This window comes from Tripterygium wilfordii, chromosome 16 (assembly GCF_013401445.1).
Source record: "Tripterygium wilfordii isolate XIE 37 chromosome 16, ASM1340144v1, whole genome shotgun sequence".
Taxonomy (NCBI): Eukaryota; Viridiplantae; Streptophyta; class Magnoliopsida; order Celastrales; family Celastraceae; genus Tripterygium; species Tripterygium wilfordii.
Genome location: NC_052247.1, coordinates 215454 through 237654, shown reverse-complemented (window position 1 = coordinate 237654; position 22201 = coordinate 215454). Strand labels below are relative to the sequence as shown.

The window sequence follows — 22201 nt, the reverse complement described above, 5'->3', positions numbered from 1 at the left end:
CTTGACCGGAATGGATCAATTAAATAAAACTAATTAGTTGAACAAAAGTACAAAGAAGTAATGTGATCTAATTTACGAACTAAACCTAAAGACACAAGTAAAGGTATCCACAAAATTGTTTCCCACATTCATTTGTATTTACGTTCATGCTTTCTCAACTCCTATTGGAAGGGACACTTAATTATCAAAATAAATCTTTCAATATAATCATTCAGAAGTTAATACAACTTGACTACATAAGTGAACGTCAACACTCGAGCCACTAGCTAGAGTGGACACCCGAGCCACTAGTTGGAGTCAAGAGCAATGCCAAGAATCGATGATGGGGTGGACTGTTGTATTTTGATTTGTTTGAAAAAGGTCAACGGGGTGTTGCCTCAGAAATTTTTTTTAAAGGTTATTTTACAACAATATAAATTTTTTTGGATCTTTGCTTTTTCGAGGAGTTTTCAGTTTTCTTTTAAGAGGGATAAGAAAGGAAAAAAAAACTCTTATTGAATTTTATTCCGAGTCATGCACCCGTATATTAACACCGTTTTATTGCTTATTGTAAACTACATAAGCGTATGACGTAGTGCGTCACGATCACTGAATAATTACTCGAAGGCATGACTCGGGTGCAAAAAATGAGGAAATGTTAACATCTAATTGGATGCTCGCACTCGTGCTTGAACATATCTTCTAACAAACCGTGAACCGCCTTTCTAAGCTTATTTGAAATGAAGTTTTCATGCTCATTTTTTTTAAAAGAGAAAAAAAAGTTTTATTAAACTGGACAAAGTTTAGGTCGGGATATCCCTATAACGTCATCCCAAAGAGAAGGAATACAAAAAACAAGAGGATAACAGAAGAAATGCACTCCCTGAGACAAATCAAAACCAAAGTTGGCTGACCTATCAGCACTGAAATGAGTTGCATAAGCGGTACTTTAGACTTTTGTCCAATGTTGATATGACACATAAATGATTTATATTGAGCATCAATACAAACAACTACATACGCATGTTTGATGAATTTGATTGGCTGTAAGAGCAACCACAATGGTTGTCCATTGTTGGGGACAATAAAAGGCGTTGGAGATTGTGAATGTGTGATGTGGTTAGGGAATGAAATTGAGCACTCTACAATGGTTTCCATTTGATGGCTTCATTTATGCCAATATTTGGAGCCAAAATTAATTGTCATACAATTTATTCCTACATTTTGGACTACCCGACAATGCAAGCACACCCCATCTGCATGCGCCTAAAAATATTACCGACAATTATCACTACATATGTATCACATGTACACAGTATAACTTTACAATTATATAACTTTGATGCATGAATCACATGTACACAGTATAACAATACAATTATATACTTTTGGACACATTATGCATCAATGCATATGGCTGTTTGTGACCATACCTGTAGGTTCAGGGGAGACTCAACCATCACTTCAACTGAATGCAATTATATGCACATACACAACAATGTGAATTCACATATACAAATAGACATACTAGTGTCGCAACTTTGTTAACACACCAAACTCTCACACTTGTATTCATTTGAAAAGAAAGTAGAGTTAAACCCAATTTGAACAATCCTTACAGGAAATTGAAGAATGAGTGTGATGAGCTTACCTAGTTTGCAATGAAAATGGAAGAGAGATGCGTGACCGAGTGGTGGACGGCCGTCGTTGACGCCAGATCTATCGAAGCAAGAGTGGTGTGGAGTCGCAAAGGAAAATGCCGATTTCAATCGATGAGAAGCAATTGATGCGTGTATGTCATCAGACTTGTGGGTTAGCTTTGAGGAAAAGCAAGCTAGCATGGGGGCAAGCCAAACGCCATTCCCCCATGCTTAGCCCATAAAAAATGAGACCTTAAAAACTTATGTGCCCAGCTAGGGATCACCATTTGGCTCACGGACCTAGGCTCGACCCGAAATTACATTGGGCCTGAGCAACCCGACCCTACGCCTCGGGCGGGCCTGGGCTTCATTTTTGGAGTAGTATCCAGCCCGAAGCCTGACATCTCTGGTCAATTTTGGGCTGGCCTAAAGGTCGGCACCATACATTATTTATAATATATATATATATGTGCACTGTCTGTGAGTATATGTACGTGCACTGCATGTGTACCTATACATAATACATATAAATATTTAAAAGTCAAAAGTCAGGCCCTGCCCAAAAGCCCGAACCTTAGGAGCCCCTCCCAGCCCTAAACCGGATTCTCAAAATCGGGCCCAGTCTAGCCCGATGTTGACCCCTAGCCCAACTTTGAGTCCATGGACCATCAAATTAATAAAATAGAGGATCAATGGGCAAGCATTACAAAAGCTCATTTTCTCATTTTCTTAGCTGAAAATGACACGTACATCAATGCCCCCTTAATCCTTATTCGCCCATCGAACGATTACAAATTATATCCATCGTTCGTAATCGTAGGCGAACCTCTTTATACATATATAGCTTGAGTTAACCTAAGCTTTTTATTTTCTTCTTTATTCTTGCAGGACCAGGGCGGGTGTAGATTGAGAAACCATTATGTACTTCAGCGAGGGTTTCGAGGACTCCATCGATACATACTTCAACTTTGATGATGGTGAGTATATGTAAGGAATTGTAATTATACACATGTCGATGTTCTGAAGAGTTATTTGGATCTGTGTGTGTATAAGTATGTCACTTGGGTTGACTCATGTTATGGTCAACTTACTGGTAATTCCTTCTACAGCAGATCAGATCGAAGCAGAATCGATATGTAGATAGATATATATGAAAAAGGGTGTCATTTATGTTGTAATTATTTGGATCTGTGTGTGTATAAGTATGTCACTTGGGTTGACTCATGTTATGGTCAACTTAATTACTGATAATTCCTTCTACAGCAGATCAGATCGAAGCAGAATTGATATGTAGATAGATACATGAAAAAGGGTGTCATTTATGTTGTAATTAATAGAAGCTTTGATTTATGTTTGCGGTAGAAATTCAAGCCAACATCAGTACCTATACTGTGTAGTGAATGCTTGACATGTATATATCCTAAAACAACAAAGTAGTACTGATAAGCTCTTAACCTTTTGTTTTTTGTTGGTCAAGTTAGTGCTAATTCCTTCTCCAACTATGTATTGTAGTAGATCAGATTAGAGCAGAATTAAGCTTTGATTTATGTTTGTTGTGGACATTCAATCCAACATGAGTATACTGTGTACTGAATGTTTGAGATCGAAGTGTATATATAATAGTAAATCCTAAAACAGTCAATTACTAGTTATGGTAAAAACAACCAAGCAGTACTAGTGATAAACTAATCCCCTTTCGTTTTTGTTGTTTTACCTCAGTAATTTATGTTTGAACAAACATTGACATTCCCTATTAAATTCTTTGGCATTTTGTACATAGATCATGACAAAGAAAGCAATTCAGAGGGAGACTCTGGCTGGCCAAAACAAGGTAATTCGTTCATAATTATTAAAATTATGTATTAGTTTTTAAGGTACTATAATTCATTCATAAATACATGCACGCAGAAGGTTTTTTTTTTGCCCTTTCCTTTTCCATTTTATGCTAGATGGATAAAGTGCTGCATGAACAGTGATTATCAATCCGCTGGTTGGTACTCAAGAAATCAAATATCCAATTAGCCAACATCAAGCAATTCATGATCAGGCTGCTGGACCATCCAGCAAAAAAAGGAAAGGAACCCCTCTAGAGGATGATGATGAAAAAAAGAAACGAAAAAGAGCTGCCGATAAGAAAAGCCGTGACAAAAAAAGGGTAATATATATATATATATATATATATTTATTTATCTCTTCTGCTTAGTTGATTAAATTTTGTTTCTCTTTGCATTTTCTTAATTAATTATAGTTATATTTGAAGTGGTAGAAAAGAAATGTATGTTAACTGGCTAGATTGGCGAGTATCTATAAATTACAAATACATACTCTCTTTTTTTTCCAATTGATGGTGCAGGCAGACGTTGAGAAAACAAAAGAGGATTTGAAAACTACCAAGAAAAAAGTGGAAGACCTTGAAATAGAAAAGGACTCATTGAATGAGAAAATAAAATCGACGGAGCAACGTTTGAAGAATGCAGCCACTCATATTGTGCATCTTCAATCTTTAATTGAAAGATCGAACGAAACTAATAGTTCGAATCAGGTAACTCTCTCAATGAATTGAATGTGGCTTTTATTAATTATATGACTTAGGACTAGTGGTAGTTAATCACCAAGAAAACTGACTAGTACGATGAAATGTCACGTTGTCAGAATCGCACGAAATTTAACCGAGTGATTCGTTTCAAGATGGTGATCAACACTAGTTACTACACTACTAACCCCACCCTTTTTTGGTAAATTACACTATTTATCTCAAATGGGCCTTATACCGTTTTATTTAGGGATATTTTATAATTTCGTATTTTTGCATTTTTCACTCTTTTAGGGTTGGGGTCAACCCTAATTTTGAAGGAATATATTCAAAACCTTTAGAATTTCTCTCAAATATGGTAGATTCTATGTTTATTTCCATGATCAAATGTTGGTTTGATCTTGTTCATTGTTTTCACCTACGTCATTATATGTCCTTCCAAGATAGTATACATGACTACAATGTATGTGTTTGACAGTGTGTTTGCACTGCGTTCAGGTGCACCTCACCTTACAACATCACAGTTTTTTGTGACATGTCAAATGGTTTTACAGCAGAACTCACCTCATAGCACCACAACTTTTTACCTCGCAGCACCTCACCTCACAACACTCCCAAACGCTTATAATATATGTTGAATTGTCCCACGTAATCAAATTAGGTCAATTATTTTATTTTAGATTAATGTACAATGTAAACGTTAAGTGATTTTATATTAATATTATTAGTCATCTAATATATCCGTAATTTAGATACTCCAAACGCATCTCACAGCACCGCATCACAGTTTTAAAAGTGTTGCGCCAAACAGTTTTTGCGTTCCAACTCACTTTACAGCACCACAGTTTTATAACTCACATCACAGCACCACAGTTTTATAACGCACAACACCGTATAACACTTCACAACAGTTGATAGCACTCCCAAACAACACCAATATCTTCACAGGTCAAATGGCGTCCGTGTCGTTTGAGCTTTTTTCTTTTCTTTTTTCTCCAGTAAATTGGTCTTTATCGTAAGTATGTTGGTTTTGTTTTCTTCAGTAAGTTGATGATGCTATTTTCAGCAAATAAACTAATTAATGAATATAAACAATGGCACACAAGCAAACCATGATAGCATACCATATATGATATATGTATGCATGTACATATTGCTGGATCATGTCAAGAAAATGGAAGAAGAGTTGCGAGGTCTCAAGACCATGAATGCTTCTTTGATTGTGGAAAGAGACACGATGAATAACGATTTGCAGGCAGCAACCACTAATAATGAGGAACTTCGATCAATAATTGATATCTTGAACGCAACCAATAGACAACAAGAACAACAGTTCATGGTTTTGTATAACAATGGGCTAGTAAGTGTAGCCCTATTTCCTCAATGAATGTGTTGTTGCTGTTATATATAAATTTCACTATGCATGGACTATATATGTGTGTGTGTGTATGCATGTATGTTTGTTCTGCTAGATTAATTGAAGCAAACAATGATCATGAAATATTTATATATTTTCTAGAACCATATTCAAGAATTGGAAATGGAACAAAAGAAATTGGGGCAAGAGGAGAATGGACAAGTTGGTTTTGTGGGAGATGGACGTTCTATCATTACAGGAGAGATACCATTTCAATCCGTTATGATGACACAAATATCACAAATATTTCAAAGGATGGATGCTCAAGAGACTATGTCAAAGACAATCATGGCACAAATTTCACAAATATTTCAAAGGATGGATGCTGTAGAGAAATATCTCAAAGGATGGATGCTTTAGAGACTGCAAATCCTCCTTCACAGGTACATTATGTTCAAACAAAACTAATTTATGTAATTTTATATTAAAGAGAATGAGGATATAATTCAATTTATTTATTTAATATATATCCACTGCACTGCATAATATGATCCCCCAACTCAACTGGTGAACATATATAGTAATATGATCACCTGTTGGGTTGGGTGATCTTATTACTATGTTCTTTAAAATATGATTAAACTTGTTGTACATTGCTAGCTCAAAAATGTTTAATTCTCTTGTTTATAGCTCAAAAATTAACCCTTTATTCTTCATGTCAGGCTTTACTAATTATAAATCTCAAATGTTAAGAATGAGAAAATATACATATAATCTAGATATCGATCTTGGACCTGATTAAATTGCTTTCTATATTTTTCTGTCCTTACAGAGTGGGTAAAAGAGGGAACAAAATTGGGTGCTTCAAGGGCTATGTCATCAACGGATTGCTCGAACCTTTTCTATTGGGTTGTGAGAACTTAATTAATTACATCGTTTATGAACTATTTCTAGGCTTCTAGCTTTATATTCATCAAACCTGCAGGTTGAACAAATTAAGTTGCTGTTGTGTTTGGATTTTGTGAGAGTTGACACAAGAATATTAATTTATGTTGTGGTATGTTTTCATTTGAATTGTTGGCTTGTTTTTATGTGCAGGGTAGGCGCATGATTGGTATACTTGATCTTTTTTTGGTAGATTTTATATTTACTACGTAACTAGAGTGGAAGATATAGTGGATACAAATGGATATAATTAAGATGAAACCTCTCCATAACTCGACGGGGAGAGAGATAATTATAAGACTTGAATCATGAGTATCACCAGGGATGAGTATATGCCTAACCATGGCATCTTAGTTGAGGGATTGTTGGCATATACATATACATATAACTTTCTCGCCTCAATTCCCTGATCTGATTGCTATGTTGATCTTCTATCGTTTATGTTTGTTAATCTATCTATATGCTCTAGATGGCCCTCTTCTGGATTTCTTCGTGTGATTTTGAGGTCTTTATGCTCAGAGATGCCTCCCTTCTTGGTTTGCTATTGTTTATATTGATTGGTTAATCTCGCTGGTGCTCTTCTGGATTTTTGCGTGCGATTTGTAGTCTTGGTGCTGAAAGCTGGGTCCCCAGCCTTTTGTGTTTGGGTTCTTCTTCTTTACTGTTTCACATTGGTCCCTATTGCTTTTGGGAAACCTGTGTGGTTGTAATTTCTTCTGTTGTTGTTTCTTAGACTTTTGTTTTCGTCCCAAGCCTTGGGTTTCTTGTTTTTAATTTGCGAGGTCTTTATTGGGTTTTGGACCCTCAAGAAGATTCTGTCTCTTTGTAATTCTACATGTTTCACTTCAATAAAATTAATTACCACTGACTTATCAAAAAATGAGAGGCCGCGTCTCTCTCCCATGATATATTGGGTTATCAACTAGGGGATATAACCCAATTGGTTAAGACTCTTTTCAGTGGTGGTTACCCATATGTCCCGTGTGCTCCGATTTTTGCATAATTTCTTACAAGTTGTTGGTCGGATTGATTTTTGTATTTCCAACTGTGCGCTCTGTTAAGGCTCATAAAGACAGTAGTTATGACTCAAACCAACAAAATAAGAACAAATGTTTAGGAAAATTTATGAAATTGCAAATCAACAAGAGGGGAAAAGAAAGTCTCCATTTTATGTCAGAATCCTAATGGGCTACAATTTCTTTTGCCAAGTGCCCAAGTACTCCTGAAAATGTTTACCAAAAGAGGAAAAAAGAAAAACGAGGCAAAAAAAAAAAAAAAAGAAAAGTTATGCTCCTTCTCCAGACGTCTTACTTCACAATTAAAGAATGACTTTCCTTCTAATTCAATTTCTTGCAAAGAATACAACTCTTTTTTATACCACATCATGCAATGTAAGAATCAGACCAGGAATCCTTGCTGTTTAAATGTCAGTGCAGAGTGCAGTTGATCTAAAACAAGCCTGCTTTCTGATATCCTTTTATCTATAGCTGCATCAACCGAGCTCATCTGAAACATTCAACAACAGTAGCGATGATCAGATGGGAACCATAACTACCAATCACTTGGACATACCATATATTTTAAAGCTTCATCCTACAATGGAGATACCAAACTTTGCAAAAGAAGCTGACCTGGGCCAAAAGTCTGAGTTCACTGTTCGACTGTCAAAATAAATTGCAAGGATGCTACAAATAGCAAAAATTCTGTTGGGTATCATCTTGTTCCACTCATACCCCCCCTAGCTTTCAGTTTAAGCACAGGGAGAGCTCGAACTACAAAAATTAAGGATTTCAAGAACAGCAGTTACATACACACTGTTCTTAACTGAGAACGACGCTAGGATGAAGAATCCTCGAGTCCTTTCCATAAAGCTTGTCAAAATAGTAATAACTAAACTACCAGCATAAAAATATATGCATATACCTACTTGAATCATTTGTCGTCCACACTGTAGGTGGCAATGGCAAGTAAACCAGAGCATCTCAGTAAAACCAAATATCATGCCCATCCAACGACAGAAAAGAAAGTTAAAAGTTATCCGATTAATAGACACATACATCACCTTTCACTAACTGCTTTGTTTTCTTGAACTAGGGCAAAAATTGGAAATCATACAGAAAAAATCCCTCTTTAAATAGGTAACAACGCATAAACAACAGTATCTGAAAACATGAAACATAAAACCTACCCATCTCGTTAGATGCGCAAGCCAACTCCAAAGGTTAAAGAGGTAGTTTTAACTTACCTGGCTAGTTACATCATGAACCTGATACTTTCCTGATCACATTCTTCTTTCCTCCTAAATGAGGTAAACAAATTATTATAATGGATAACAATTTATAACCACAGAGTTCAGACTAACAGGGGGAAAACTTCAAACATATGAAATACCTCAGACATCACGTCATCATCCCAAACAAAATAAACCTCATTCGCAGCTGGCTGGTTTGCAGAAGCTTTGTTTGCAATTACAGGGGGAGGTCCAATGGAAGGACCACTGGTGTTTGGACCAGAGGCATAAGAATGTGAATTGATCACTTGCGCACCTACAGCAAATATTGTCAAATTAGACAGCAGTGACAACAACCATCCATAAAATGTTCACACACCACAAAAAATGAAAATAATGAATTATTAACCAACTAATGGATTTTCAACCACCCCTAGGCAAAAAATGATTGTAACTGCAAAGGTTACCCCCATTTAAGGCAAATTCCCCCTTCCCTGCTGGATTCCCCCAAAAACCCAAAAAACAAAACAGAAGGAAAAACAACTTAAGCATGGCTAAACTAAGACATGGATAGCCCTTGCGATTAGTCTCATATGTGCATACTAAAGTTGAATGCCCCCCCCCCCCCCTCTGGCAAAGCCGGAAATTTCTCAAAAACACAAGGGGAAAGAATCACTACAGCAAGGGAGAACTAACAAATGACAACCACGTAGTTTCCAGCCAATAGATGGATAGACAGAGGTAGAGAGAAGTTTAGTTTGCTTTACCACATAGACTGAACACATGGAGAGTGATTTACAAAACAAAGAATTGTACAAATAGAAACACATCTTAGTCTATATTTATGCAAACAAAGGGACAACCACAATGTTTCCAGCCAATAGATGGATAGACAGAGAGGTAGAGAGAAGTTTAGTTTGCTTTATGACATAGACTGAACACATGGAGAGTGATTTACAAAACAAAGAATTGTACAAATAGAAACACCTCTTAGTCTATATTTATGCAAACAAAGGACTAAGAGCATGTGCTATACATAAATAACCTCAATGACAGAAATGAAACATAGACAACCATATATCCCTCATACACATGCGCCAACCAAGCATCAAGAGAACCTTGAAATGTCTTGGTTTCCATAAGCATACTCAAGCCAAGGAAAAGGACCTAGTAACTCAAATTCTTTAACCATATTTCGGTAAGGGTGAGGTTAACTCTCTGCTAACTTCAAATTCCAAGGTGATTTCAAAATCTAAAAAGGTTAGAATCCTAGTGAGATGCAGTCTGTACCACGAATGTGAAATGAAATTTTGACTGACATGAAACATATGAATCATTTATAGAAAAAATTTCAAAGAACGCTTCACATGATGTCATGATGGTAATGATAGAGAATAATGATGGTGATCAAAAATAGAAACAGTGTCAATCTTCCAATTGGTAAACATGAGAGCAGAAAGGAAATGGAAGAAACAACCCAGAGTTCCTATTCCCAGACACCTAACAGCAGCACTGTGAAAAAGAACATAATTTGACAGAAAACTTTCGCTGGCGGTATCGCCCTTACATTTGGTGCACGGGGATATGCAACACCTAATTGTCCAGGAACTAAGGCCCCAACAAGCTGAGTTGTTGGAACCTCCATTTTGGCTGCTTTTGCTTGACCTTCTTCTTATGCAAAGATATACCAATTGTGGGGAAATAAATGACTACCTTAAACGCTTTATTTACCTTGCTATATAAGGTTATAGATTCACCATCATCCGTACTCTGAGAAGAAATTCAGAATCAACACAGATGCAATGAAATCAACAGAAATCACTGAAGCATTAACCTTTCTCTTAACTGTTTCCAGTAAAATTGGATGATTATATGGCAGCAATGAAATAACCTTTCAACCTCCAAGTATTGCACAGATAGTAAAGTACCCCAACATTGACGCGAAGTTGTGTTGGGGATCACTTGAATGTGTTTGTACACAGAACATATCAAGCAAGCCAGATCTTGGGATGGCTCTTCCCATTAATATTTCAAGGCCAAAAGGCTTTTTTTTTTTTAAAATTCAGTTCAAAATAAACTCGTAGACCATGCTCCACCACGCATGCACACATACCAAAACGTAATAGGGATGAACCCCGCATTTGCAAAGTTCAGGTATCTCTAGCAGCATTGTATGACGAGCCAAACTAAGAGCTTAAAAGAAACCCATGGAAAGTATGAGAACAACTGAAACAAAACTTGAGCTACATCTGAGCCCGTTCATATATTCTTTAGAAACCACATCTTTGGAAGAAGACAAAATGTCCCGCAACCCGCCTTTATTGTGATAAGGTAAGGCAAAATGGCCAAGCAAGATCGGAAACAAACACACAGCCAAGTATTATTAAATTCAAGTCCACCAACTACTTACACGTAAATTAAGGAAGAAACCAATTCAGAAATTCAATAAACAAAAGCTTGATTACACAAGTGTAGAGGAAGGAGATTTTGAACCCAAATGGAGTGGAAATCAAAGTTAGCAACTCAAATCCAAAAGGGTAGGATGGGAATTCGATAATTCAGGAAAATTTGGCCAGTGAGATTGCATACAAGGAAGAGTGACAAATTGGGGATTTGGGGATCGAGGAGCAGAACAGATCATTGGAAGAGGAAAGAGGAAGAAAATTGGGGATAGAGAAGCAGAACAACCCATTAGAAGACGAAGGTGAAGACAAATTAGGGATAGAGAAGCAGAACAACCCATTGGAAGACGAAAGAGGAAGACAAATTGGGGATAGAAAAGCAGGACAACCCATACAGATCCAATTCATCATAAAATTGGGAATAGAAAAGCAGAACAACTCATACAGATCGAACTCATCAGATATATATATATATATATTACGATTCATTACATAACCTTACCATCGGGAAAGTGGAAGCAAGCACCAATGGAGTCCTCCGAACAAACCCTGGGCCTGCAAGGAAAAAAAAAATAATGAAATTTGTCCAAGAAACCAAATCTCCCATTCTCTTCTTGCCCTAAACCAAATCTCTCATTTTTCCCATTTTTCCTTGCCCTAATTGCTAAGGACAAGAGGAGAGCGGAATTGATTTAGCCCTAATTGCTTGCTAAGGACAACAGGAGAACGGAATTGAATTAGGACAAGAGGAGAACGGAAGGTTTGGTCTCGTGGGAGATGGACGAGGTCGAAGAGAAGAAATGTCACAAGTATAAACGTATGGAAGAAGCAAGGAAAGACTCTTATTAGGTGTCCATCGGGCTTTTAAACCCAAACCAACGATGACCAGGCCCGACCCGTATTTATAGGGCCAACCAATAGTCATTTTATTGGTCTGGTTGAAACCCGACCCGGAGACTAGGGTCGAATCCCGAGTCAACACTTTAAACACTTTTTCGAGTTATCGAATGATCCGATAACTCGATTAAATAACACATTACACTTAAGCATATGAATAACAGTGGACTTCTTTGTGATTTTATAGCTTTTTTTTCTTGTGCTTTTCTATGTTTTCACGATGTGGGACATGCAGCCTAAGCAAATACATCAGTCTTAAAGCCTCTAGGGTAATCGGCTAATCGCAAGCAACATTCACTATGAGTCTATGTCTCTAAGGGCACTTGTAATGGTGTAAGTGCTAATATCTTCGACAAAATTAATCTTGAGTCTCATCTCTATTAGACAAAAAGTCAAGTCAAACACGTATTCTAATACAACTACATCAACAAAACACATCTTTCAATACAGTCATATCAGCAAAACACAAATTTTCATACATTTTCTCTTTCCACCCAACATGGAGACCAACAACATTTCATTCTTCCATATTATCCACAACAAAACTACACCAAAACACAAAATACCAATACATCCACATCAACAAAACACTTCTCACAATACAACCATATAAGCAAAACACGTTTCACAATACAGTCACATCAACAAAAGACAACATCTTTGTTGATCCAATAACATTTTACCATTACAAGTGCCCTAATACTCTCCTACTCTTGCAACCCTGCATATAAATATTACACGTTTACCTAGATCCACTTTGATGAATAAAGCTACTCTTTCTTGTTTTTGTAATCTTTCAAGGGTTCAATTGCAATGTACCATATCTATAAAGACTTGAAGATTATGGGCACAAGAGGTGCTTCAGAACCAATTACCTCTCACTCCAACTGCAAGACTATTACGACTTACCAGTCACCACAATCACCCAATTCTTCAGCAATTTGAGAGATCGACGGCAACCATACTTAGATCTGAGAAGATAAAGTGAGATTCCAAGTATTCGAGCCGCCTCCACAAAAATTAGTCGGATTGAAGAGGAAGAATCCGATGGAATCTCTGTGTACGAAACATCTTATTTATATTATGCAACACTTACCGGGTAACCCGGAACCCGATTCGAGAAACCCGAGACCCAATAACTCAGTGACCTCTTAATAGAGTTATCGGGCAGGTCACTCCCCTGTCAAACAACACAGGTCAGGTCAAACTCAATCCGATAATTCGGGACCCGACCCCGTGACACTCCTAATTCTTACGTACCCCGTATGATTGCTCATTTCACATGTCTCAATTAATTATAAAAATTAGGAGTGTCACGGGGTCGGGTTCCGAATTATCGGACGTACCCCGTATGATTGCTCATTTGACATGTCTCAATTAATTATAAAAATTAGTAACTTTTTGTGCCTTGACCGGAATGGATCAATTAAATAAAACTAATTAGTTGAACAAAAGCACAAAGAAGTAATGTGATCTAATTTACGAACTAAACCTAAAGACAGAAGTAAAGGTATCCACAAAATTGTTTCCCACATTCATTTGTATTTGTTAAAAAGGTGTTAAAGGGATAAAAATCCCACATCGATTGTTGAGGGGCTTGGTGTCTAGTTTATAAGCTTGCCCAAGTCTTCAACCAATTGTCCAGCCTTTTCCAGGAAGGTGGGCTGGGAACTGCCACGGCCCAATAGGCCGAGATGGTGGGGAGGCTGGCTCTGGGTTGTGCCATAGTGGGATTTTCTACAGTATTTACATTCATGTTTTCTCAACTCCTATTGGGAGGGACACTTAATTATCAAAATTAATCTTTCAATATAATCATTCAGAAGTTAATACAACTTGACTACATAAGCAAACGTGGACACTCAAGCCACTAGCTAGAGTGGACACCCAAGCCACTAGTTGGAGTCAAGAGTAACGCCAGGAATTGATGATGGGGTGAACTATTGTATTTTGATTTGTTTGAACAAGTTTAGCGGGGTGTTGCCTCTGAAATTTTTTTAAAGGTTATTTCACGACAACACAATTTTTTTTGGGTCTTTTCTTTTTTGAGGAGTTTTCAATTTTCTTTTAAGAGGGATAAGAAAGAAAAAAAAAACTCTTGTTGAATTTTGTTCCGAGTCATGCACCCGTATATTAACACCGTTTTATTGCTTATTGTAAACTACATAAGTGTATGACGTAGTGCGTCATGATCACGGAATAATTACTCGAAGGCATGACTTGGGTGCAAAAAATGAGGAAATGTTAACATCTAATTGAATGCTCGCACTTGTTCTTGAACATATCTTCTAACAAACCGTGAACCACCTTTCTAAGCTTATTTGAAATGAAGTTTTCATGCTCATTTTTTTTTAAAGAGAAAAAAAGTTTTATTAAACTGGACAAAGTTTGGGTCGGGATATCCCTATAATGTCATCCCAAAGAGAAGGAATACAGAAAATAAGAAGATAACAGAAGAAATGCACTCCCTGAGACAAATCAAAACCAAAGTTGGCTAGCCTATCAGCACTGAAATGAGTTGCATAAGCGGTACTTTAGACTTTTGTCCAATGTTGATATGACACATAAATGATTTATATTGAGCATCAATACAAACAACTACAGACGCATGTTGATGAATTTGATTGGCTGTAAGAGCAACCACAATGGTTGCCCATTGTTGGGGACAATAAAAGGCGTTGGAGATTGTGAATGTGTGATGTGGTTAGGGAATGAAATTGAGCACTCTACAATGGTTTCCATTTGATGACTTCATTTATGCCAACATTTGGAGCCAAAATTAATTGTCATGCAATTTATTCCTACATTTTGGACTACCCGACAATGCAAGCACACCCCATCTGCATGCGCCTAAAAATATTGCCGACAATTATCACTACATGTGTATCACATGTACACAGTATAACTTTACAATTATATAACTTTGATGCATGAATCACATGTGCACAGTATAACAATACAATTATATACTTTTGGACACATTATGCATCAATGCATATGGCTGTTTGTGACCATACTTGTAGGTTCACGGGAGACTCAACCATCACTTCAACCGAATGCAATTATATGCACAGACACAACAATATGAATTCACATATACAAATAGACATACAAGTGTAGCAACTTTGTTTAACACACCAAACTCTCACACCTGTATTCATTTGAAAAGAAAATGGCAGTAGAGTTAAACCCAATTTGAACAATCCTTACAGGAAATTGAAGAATGAGTGTGATGAGCTTACCTAGTTTGCAATGAAAATGGAAGAGAGATGCGTGACCGAATGGTGGACGGCCGTCATTGACGTCAGATCTATCGAAGCAAGAGTGGTGTGAAGTCGCAAAGGAAAATGCTGCTTTTCATTCGACGAGAAGCAATTGCAACATGTATGTCATCAGACTTGTGGGTTAGCTTTGAGGAAAAGCAAGCTAGCATGGGGACAAGCCAAACACCATTCCCCCATGCTTGGCCCATCATAAATGAGACCTTAAAAACTTATCGGTGTGTCCAGTTAGGGGTCAACATTTGGCCCACGAGCCTATGCCCGACCCGAAATTGCATCTGGCCTGGGCAACCCGTCCCTATGCCTCGAGCGGGCCTGGGCTCCATTTCTTGAGTCGTGCCCGGCCCGAAGCCTGACACCTCGGGTCAATTTTGGGCTGGCTTGAAGCCCGACACCATACATTATTTATAATATGCATATATATATGTGCACTGTCTGGGAGTATATGTATGTGCATTGTATGTGTATCTATACATAATACATATAATTATTTAAAAGTCAAAAGTCAAGCTTGGCCCAAAGGCTCGAACCTTAGCTGCTTGGCCCAGCCCGAAACCAAATTCTCAAAATTGGGCCCAGGCTAGCCCGATGTTGACCCCTAACCCAACTTTGAGTCCCTGGGCCATCAAATTAATAAAATAGAGGATCCATGGCAAGCATTACAAAAGCTCATTTTCTCATTTTCTTAGCTGAAAATGACAGGTACATCAATGCCCCCTTAATCCTTATTCGCCCATCGAACGATTACAAATTATATCCATCGTTCGTAATCGTAGGCGAACCTCTTTATACATATATAGCTTGAGTTAACCTAAGCTTTTTATTTTCTTCTTTATTCTTGCAGGACCAGGGCGGGTGTAGATTGAGAAACCATTATGTACTTCAGCGAGGGTTTCGAGGACTCCATCGATACATACTTCAACTTTGATGATGGTGAGTATATGTAAGGAATTGTAATTATACACATGTCGATGTTCTGAAGAGTTATTTGGATCTGTGTGTATTAAGTATGTCACTTGGGTTGACTCATGTTATGGTCAACTTACTGGTAATTCCTTCTACAGCAGATCAGATCGGAGCAGAATTGATATGTAGATATATATGGCAACGAATTTATATATTGAGTTTCAGGTTTTTGTTTATCTAGGATTTTAATGTTCTGTGGTTCTGTAAAACAAAACATTCAAATTAGGCCGTATTTATCAATTGTTTTAAGACAAGTAAATTAGGCCGTATTTTTGGATAGTATCCTCCTTCCATATATAATCAGATACATGAAAAAGGGCGTCATTTATGTTGTAATTAATAGAAGCTTTGATTTATGTTTGTTGTAGAAATTCAAGCCAACATCAGTACCTATACTGTGTAGTGAATGCTTGACATGTATATATATATATATATCCTAAAACAGAGTATTACTAATTATGGTTAAAACAACAAAGTAGTACTGATAAGCTCTTAACCTTTTGTTTTTTGTTGGTCAAGTTAGTGCTAATTCCTTCTCCAACTATGTATTGTAGTAGATCAGATTAGAGCAGAATTAAGCTTTGATTTATGTTTGTTGTGGACATTCAATCTAACATGAGTATAATGTGTACTGAATGTTTGAGATCGAAGTGTATATATAATAGTAAATCCTAAAACAGTCAATTACTAGTTATAGTAAAAACAACCAAGCAGTACTAGTGTAAACTAATCCCCTTTCGTTTTTGTTGTTTTACCTCATTAATTTATGTTTGAACAAACATTGACATTCCCTATAAAATTCTTTGGCATTTTGTACATAGATCATGACAAACAAAGAAATTCAGAGGGAGACTCTGGCTGGCCAAATCAAGGTAATTCATTCATAATTATTAAAATTATGTATTAGTTTTTAAGGTACTATAATTCATTCATAAATACATGCACGCAGTAGGTTTTCTTTTTTCTTTTTTCTTTTCCTTTCCTTTTCCATTTTATGTTAGATGGATAAAGTGCTGCATGAACAGTGATTATCAATCCGCCGGTTGGTACTCAAGAAATCGAGGATCCAATTAGCCAACATCAAGCAATTCACGATCAAGCTGCTGGACCATGTAGCAAAAAAAGGAAAGGAACCCCTCTAGATGATGATGAAAAAAAGAAAAGAAAAAGAGCTGCTGATAAGAAAAGCCGTGACAAAAAAAGGGTAATATATATATACTTATCTCTTCTGCTTAGTTAATTAAATTTTGTTTCTATTTGCATTTTCTTAATTAATTATAGTTATATTTGACATGGTAGAAAAGAAATGTATGTTAACTGGTTAACTTGGAGAATGGATCGATCTACACACTACAAATACATTTTTTTGGATTGATGGTGCAGGAATACTATAAGGGAATAGAAGGGGAGCAGCAAGCTACCAAGAGTAAAATGAAAGCCCTTGAAAGTGAAAATGAGTCATTGAATAAGGAAAAAAACTTGATGGATCAAAAGTTGCAGATTTCAGCCACTCAGATTGAGCAGCTTAGTTCTGAAATTAAAAGATCAAATCAAACCATTGGGGATCTACAACAAAAACTTGATGCTATGCATTGGAATCAGGTTAGCTAATACATAGATTAATTAACTCCCTCAGTGAATGCAACGTGCTTTTATTAATTGTATGCATATATGTACATATTGCAGGAACATGTCGAAAAAATGGAGGAGGAGTTGCGACAACTCAAGACAAAAACTAACAAACTTGAACGTACGAAAGAATCTTTGACAAAAAAATTGCAGGCAGAAGCTAATAATACTATGGAACTTCAATCCAAAATTGATATCCTGAACGCAAAGATGAGAAAACAACAACAGTTCGTAGATTTGTATACCAATGGGCTAGTAAGTGTAGCCCTATTTCCTCAATGAATGTGTTGTTGATGCGTATATATATATATACACACACATATATGTATGTATGTATGTTCAGCTAGATTAATCGAAGCACATCATGATCAAGTTATTTATATATTTTTTTAGAACCATAATCAAGAATTGCCTATGGAACAAGAGCAATTAGGGCAAGAAGAGAATGGACGACTTGGTTTCATGGGAGATGGACGTCGTCCTATCACTATAGGAGATATGCAAGAGGTGAAATCCATGATGATGAGAATGATGGCACAAATTGAACAACTATATCAAAAGGTGGATGCTCCAGAGACTCCAAATCCTCCTTCACAGGTACATTATGTTCAAACAAAATTAATTTATGTAATTTTATGTTAAAGATATTGAGGATGTAAACCAATTTATTTATTTAATAGATAGGCACCAGATGCATCCACTGCACATACTAATATGATCACCCAACTCAACAGGTGAACATATATAGTAATATGATCACCTTTTGAGTTGGGTGATCTTACTATTATGTTCTTGAAAATATATACGACTAAACTTGTTATACATTGCTAGCTCAAAAATGTTTAATTCTCTTGTTTGTAGCTCAAAAATTAACCCATTATTCATGTCAGCTTTTAATAATAAATCTCAAATGCCAAGAATGAGAAAATATATACATATTATTAAATAATATCGATCTTGGAACTGATTAAATTGCTTTTTTATATTTTCTGTCCTTTACAGAGTGGCTAAAGAGGGAACAAAATTGGGTGCCTCAGGGGCTATGTTTATCAACGGATTGCTCGAACTTTTTTCTATTGGATTGTGAGAAGTTAATTAATTACATCTCTTATGAACTATTTCTATTGGATTGTATTTTATCAAACCTGCATGTTGAACAAAATAAGTTGCTGTTGTGTTTGTATTTTGTGAGAGTTGACACAAGAATATTAATTTGTATTTGTGGTATGTTTAATTAGCAAATGTCATTTGAATTATTGGCTTGTATTTATGTGCAGGCTAGGCTAGTTGCATGATTAGTATACTATACTTGACCTTTGTTTTGGTGGATTTTATATTTACTACGTAACTAGAGTGGAAGGTATAAATAGATATAACTAAGATGAAGCCTCTCCAATCTCCATAACTAGACGGGGAGGGAGATAAATTATTATAACTTACATAGGACTCGAACCATGAGTATCACCAGGGATTATAACTTACATAGGACTCGAACCATGAGTATCACCAGGGATGAGTATATGCCTAACCATGGCATCTTTATCTTTGGTTGAGGGATTGTTGGCATATACATATAACTTCTCGCCTCAATTCCCTGATCTGATTGAAAGAATCTCCGCTGCGTTTCTTCCTTCTTCAGCTACGATTCATTGGTGCTACGAGTTAAATCAATTTCTTCATTCTGGTTTGTGCCCCTTTGATCTTGGGCCTGCCTCTTGTAGGCTTAGTTCTCTTTAGTAGTTGGGCTTCTTTTAAGTTTTGTTGTTATTCACAAATGGGCTAGTCAACTCAATTAAGCCCAATTATATTTCATTTAAATATTTTGTTTCACTTTAGTCTTATCACTTGTACAGACATGCTGTTCATGACAGTATTGTCTACTTTACATATAAAAGCTCAATTGAGCCGTTGTAAGAGACACTTTTGAAATGAAAAACTATTCATCCATCTTCTTCTTCTCTCCATCCTCTGCTTCTTCTCACTCTTCTTGATCTTCTTGTTCTGCAAACAATCAAGATATTTTGTTAGATACAAAATATAATATGGTATCGGAGCTTACCGATTTACCACCACCACCACCACCACCACCACCATCACCACCACCACCACCACCACCCACTAACTCCTTCATGAACTTAGATTTTATATTTGAGTTAACTCAATTCTTGAGGAAAGCTCAAGCTCTTTCCACAATCATGGCTGCACCTGCAGCTAATGCTAATATGACTTCAGAATCGATCTCTGAAGTATCTCAATTGATGAGGGCTATTCAAGCTCTTTCTGCTACCACAGCTGTAAACACAGCTGAAAATGCAAATACAAGTACTCAACCTACATCAAGTTTGAACGACAATACCACTGGCATGGCACCACCCACTCCAATTCTAAACTATCCTCCTCAGTCTCTCCCCAACCATAATTCATTACCACCTCTTCTACCTACTCCATCTCAAAATGCACCCGTCTGCATTCCAGCTCCATCTAACACCACAAACCCTTTTCTTAACCCCTACAACATTTTGCCAAATGACTTCTCTGTTTCTAAACTAATTTCTTTGGAGTTAAATGGAGCCAATTATCAAGTTTGGAGTGCAAACTTCATCAATGCACTAGAAGCCAGAAACAAAATGGGATTTATTGATGGATCCCTTCCAACACCAGCTGTTGAAGATGAACTCTATCCTCTGTGGAAACAGGCAAATGGCCTTATCAAAACATGGCTTACAAATTCAGTTGCACCAGACATTCTCCAGAGTGTATCTACCTGGAAGACAGCTAAAGATTTATGGGAAGACTTAAAGGGCAGGTACTCTGTCATGAATGAAACCAGAGTTTATGAAATCATGAAGGAAATCTCCAACATGAAACAGAATGGTCAGACAGTTGCTGATTACTACAACAAAATGAAAAGCCTTTGGGATGAACTTCAAGAGTATGAAGCACTGCCTAAATGCAAATGTGGTCTTTGTCCTTGTGATGTTCTTGATCCTATTCGAGTTAAAAGGGACAAGGAAAAGGTAATGCAATTTCTCATGGGACTACATGAAAACTATAGTGCAGTTGGAAGTCAAATTCTACTGATGCAGCCCTTTCCAGACATCAACAAGGCATACAATATAGTTGCTCAAGAAGAGAGAAAACAGAAACTGACAGATAAGAGTTCTACAATTACTCAAGAAGCTATGGCCATGGCTTTCAAAACTTTCACTAATACACCTACCAATGTTCCTCCTAAGCCATACAACAACAGAAATGCTCAAGGAAAGAGAAATTCAGAGAACAACTATGGCAGACAACAAAATTCTCACAGAGATAATACTTCTACCAAGCCACAACAATCCAACAAAGATTCTCTCTTCTGCAATTATTGTAGAATGACAAATCACACCATCGATAAATGCTTCAAGATTCATGGATTTCCCCCACAACAAAACAAGAAACCAAGGCAAAATAGCAACAATGGCAGATTTTATGCCAATCAAACTGCAGCAGAGACACCTGCAGAAACTGAAACTAGAAGCACGGTTGAGTTTACTCCAGAACAATGCCAGCAATTCATGACTTTCATGCAAGCTAGAACTCCTCAACCAAACAATACTCAAAATGTGCAAGCACAGGCAGGTTCTGTGGCTTCAGTTTCAGGTACATCTTTTTACAATACCAAGCAATTTGTTCATAAATGGCTTATAGATAGTGGTGCATCAGATCACATCATATGCCATGCTTCCTTATATGATAGTTGCCATGAAATGCATCATGCATTTGTTCATTTACCCAATGGACAAAAACATACTATATCTCACATTGGTACAGTCAAAATTACACCCAAAATAACTCTCACAAATGTTCTGTGTGTACCCACATTTAATTTTAACTTGATCTCTGTAAGTAAATTAACTAAAACCAACAAATATGCTGTGATTTTTACAAAAGGAAAATGTGAAATGCAGGATATGGTCACTTTGGAGAAGATTGGCTTGGGAATGGTGCTTAAAGACCTCTATATTCTTAATCCAAATCATCCTAGCAATCTTAAGTTCTCTGTTTTTATTAATGCTGTAATTCACCCTACTGTTTTGCATAGAAGGCTAGGGCATCCCTCTAGGAATGTTTTCAAACTATTACATGATGTCCCTAATGATTCTATTCTAGATTGTCATGAATGTGTGATTGGAAAAATGAAAAGAATCCCTTTTGCTTCTAGTAATTCTGTTACAGACAATTGTTTTGATCTAATCCATGTAGATATTTGGGGACCTACCCCTATACCTTCTATAGAAGGTTATAGATACTTTCTAACAATAGTGGATGACCATTCAAGAATGACATGGACATTCTTGAT

The 22201-nt window shown here is 36.8% G+C and overlaps 1 protein-coding gene and 1 long non-coding RNA gene across 5 annotated transcripts in view; one reads left to right on the top strand and one right to left on the bottom strand.

Annotated features, from left to right (window-relative positions):
• Positions 1 to 2414: 2414 nt before the first annotated feature.
• The window catches only part of LOC119980872 (switch-associated protein 70-like), a 32328-nt gene continuing 12541 nt past the window's right edge, over positions 2415 to 22201 (top strand). The window contains exons 1-7 of one of the 4 annotated variants that reach the window (XM_038823696.1): positions 2415 to 2596; positions 3400 to 3450; positions 3593 to 3774; positions 17614 to 17832; positions 17917 to 18114; positions 18253 to 18456; positions 18862 to 19101. In XM_038823696.1, coding sequence (XP_038679624.1) covers positions 2539 to 2596; positions 3400 to 3450; positions 3593 to 3774; positions 17614 to 17832; positions 17917 to 18114; positions 18253 to 18456; positions 18862 to 18870 — 921 coding nt within the window. In that variant the 5' untranslated portion in view covers positions 2415 to 2538 and the 3' untranslated portion in view covers positions 18871 to 19101. Of the gene's footprint in view, positions 2597 to 3399; positions 3451 to 3592; positions 3775 to 3972; positions 4162 to 5671; positions 5953 to 6341; positions 6584 to 16034; positions 16198 to 17051; positions 17103 to 17255; positions 17435 to 17613; positions 17833 to 17916; positions 18115 to 18252; positions 18457 to 18861; positions 19102 to 22201 lie in introns of those variants that run through there. The other 3 variants (XM_038823698.1, XM_038823699.1, XM_038823697.1) reach the window with 3 other exon arrangements.
• LOC119980875 lies at positions 7729 to 12110 on the bottom strand. The gene is made up of 3 exons (XR_005463950.1): positions 11589 to 12110; positions 8846 to 9000; positions 7729 to 8753 (listed from the first exon to the last, which is right to left on the bottom strand). It is a non-coding gene; the product is annotated as an uncharacterized LOC119980875 (long non-coding RNA).